The sequence below is a fragment of the Apteryx rowi genome, unplaced genomic scaffold (assembly GCF_003343035.1).
Source record: "Apteryx rowi isolate R43461 unplaced genomic scaffold, aptRow1 scaffold_2395, whole genome shotgun sequence".
Classification (NCBI taxonomy): domain Eukaryota; kingdom Metazoa; phylum Chordata; class Aves; order Apterygiformes; family Apterygidae; genus Apteryx; species Apteryx rowi.
This window is the reverse complement of record NW_020448747.1, coordinates 361-1,860: the sequence shown is the minus strand read 5'-3', so window position 1 is coordinate 1,860 and position 1,500 is coordinate 361. Positions and strand designations below refer to the sequence as shown.

Here is a 1,500-nt window from a genome sequence, read left to right as displayed (position 1 = left end):
TGAGGGGACCCAGGTGTCCGGGTGGAGATCCCGGACCCCCAAGGGGACCCCACTGTCCAGATTTGGACCCCAGATCCCTGAGGAGCGTGAGGGAACCCAAGCGTCCGGGCTCAGATCCCAGACCCCCAAGGGGACCCAGGTGGCCGGGTCAAGACCCCAGACCTCCAAGGGGACCCAGGCGTCCGGGTCGAGAACCTGGACCCCTGAAAGGACCCAGGCGTCCGGGTCAAGAACCCAAACAAGTGAGAGGACTCCAATGTCCAAGCTCGGACCGTTGACCCCAAAGAACATGATGGGACCCAGGTGTCCAGGTTGAGACCCTGGTCTCCTGTGTGGACCCAGGTGTCCGGGCTGAGATCCCGGAGACCCGTGTGGACCCAGGCGTCCGGGCCGAGACCCCGGAGCCCCGTGCGGACCCAGGCGTCCGGGCTCACCTTCATCTTGAAGGCCTTCTTGCCGCCCTTCATGGCGTTGTCCTCGAAGGAGAACTCGTTCTCGCGGATGATGGAGCGGCTGTCCTTGTCCCCCGTGTAGGTGACGACGTAGAAGGCGGGCGCCCACATCTGGAACTCGCGCTCCCAGTTAATGATGGTGGAGAGCGGGGCGCTGACGAGGAACGGGCCCTTGGTGTGGCCCTGGGGGACAGCGCGTCACACGGGGGGGGACAGCGTGTCACCCGGGCACACGGGGCGCTGACGGGGAGCGGGCCCTCGCGGTGGCCCCGGGGGACAGCGCGTCACACGGGGGGACGTGGGGACGACCCCGAGGTGGCCGTGGGGACATAGGAGCACTCCGAGGTGGCCGTTGGGACACGGTGACGCCACCAAGGTGGCCGTAGGGACGCAGGGATGCCCTGAGGTGGCCATAGGGACACCCCAAGGTGGCTGTGGGGACGCAGTGATGCCCTGAGGTGGCCCTGGGAAACGGTGACACCTCAAGGTGGCCGTACGGACACCCCAAGGTGGCCATGGGGACATGACGATGTCCCGAGGTGGCTATGGGGACATGGCAACACCCTGAGGTGGCCATGGAGATACCCCAAGGTGGCCGTGGGGACGCGATGATGCCCCAAGATGACCATGGGGACGTGGGGACACCCCGAGGTGGCTGTTGGGTCACCGCAACACCCTAAAGCGGTCATGGGGACACCTTGAGGTGGCTGTTGGGTCACTGCAACACCCTAAAGCGGCCATGGGGACACCTTAAGGTGGCCATGGGGACGCAGTGACACCCCGAGGTGGCCACGGGGATGCGGAGATACCCCGAGGTGGCCGTACGGACACGGTGATGCCCTGAGACGGCCATGGGGACACAGCGACACCCCAAGGTACCTGTGGGGACACGAGGACGCCCCGAGGTGGCCGTAAGGACACGGTAATGCCTCGAGGTGGCCGTGGGGGGACACAGCAACGCCCTGAGGTGGCCATTGGGTCACTGAGATGCCCTGAGCTGACAGCGGGGACACGGTGACGCCCCGAGGTGGCTGTGGGAATGCCCCGA

General features: G+C 66.3%; 1 protein-coding gene across 1 annotated transcript in view; it reads right to left on the bottom strand.

Moving 5' to 3' along the window:
• The window catches only part of LOC112966229 (chromodomain-helicase-DNA-binding protein 3-like), a gene marked incomplete at both ends in the record, with an annotated part of 3,821 nt that extends 3,186 nt beyond the window's left edge, over positions 1-635 (bottom strand). Inside the window, one exon of the mRNA XM_026066111.1 lies at positions 435-635. Within this exon, the coding sequence (XP_025921896.1) occupies positions 435-635 (201 nt within the window). The remainder of the gene's footprint in view (positions 1-434) is intronic.
• Positions 636-1,500: the final 865 nt, after the last annotated feature.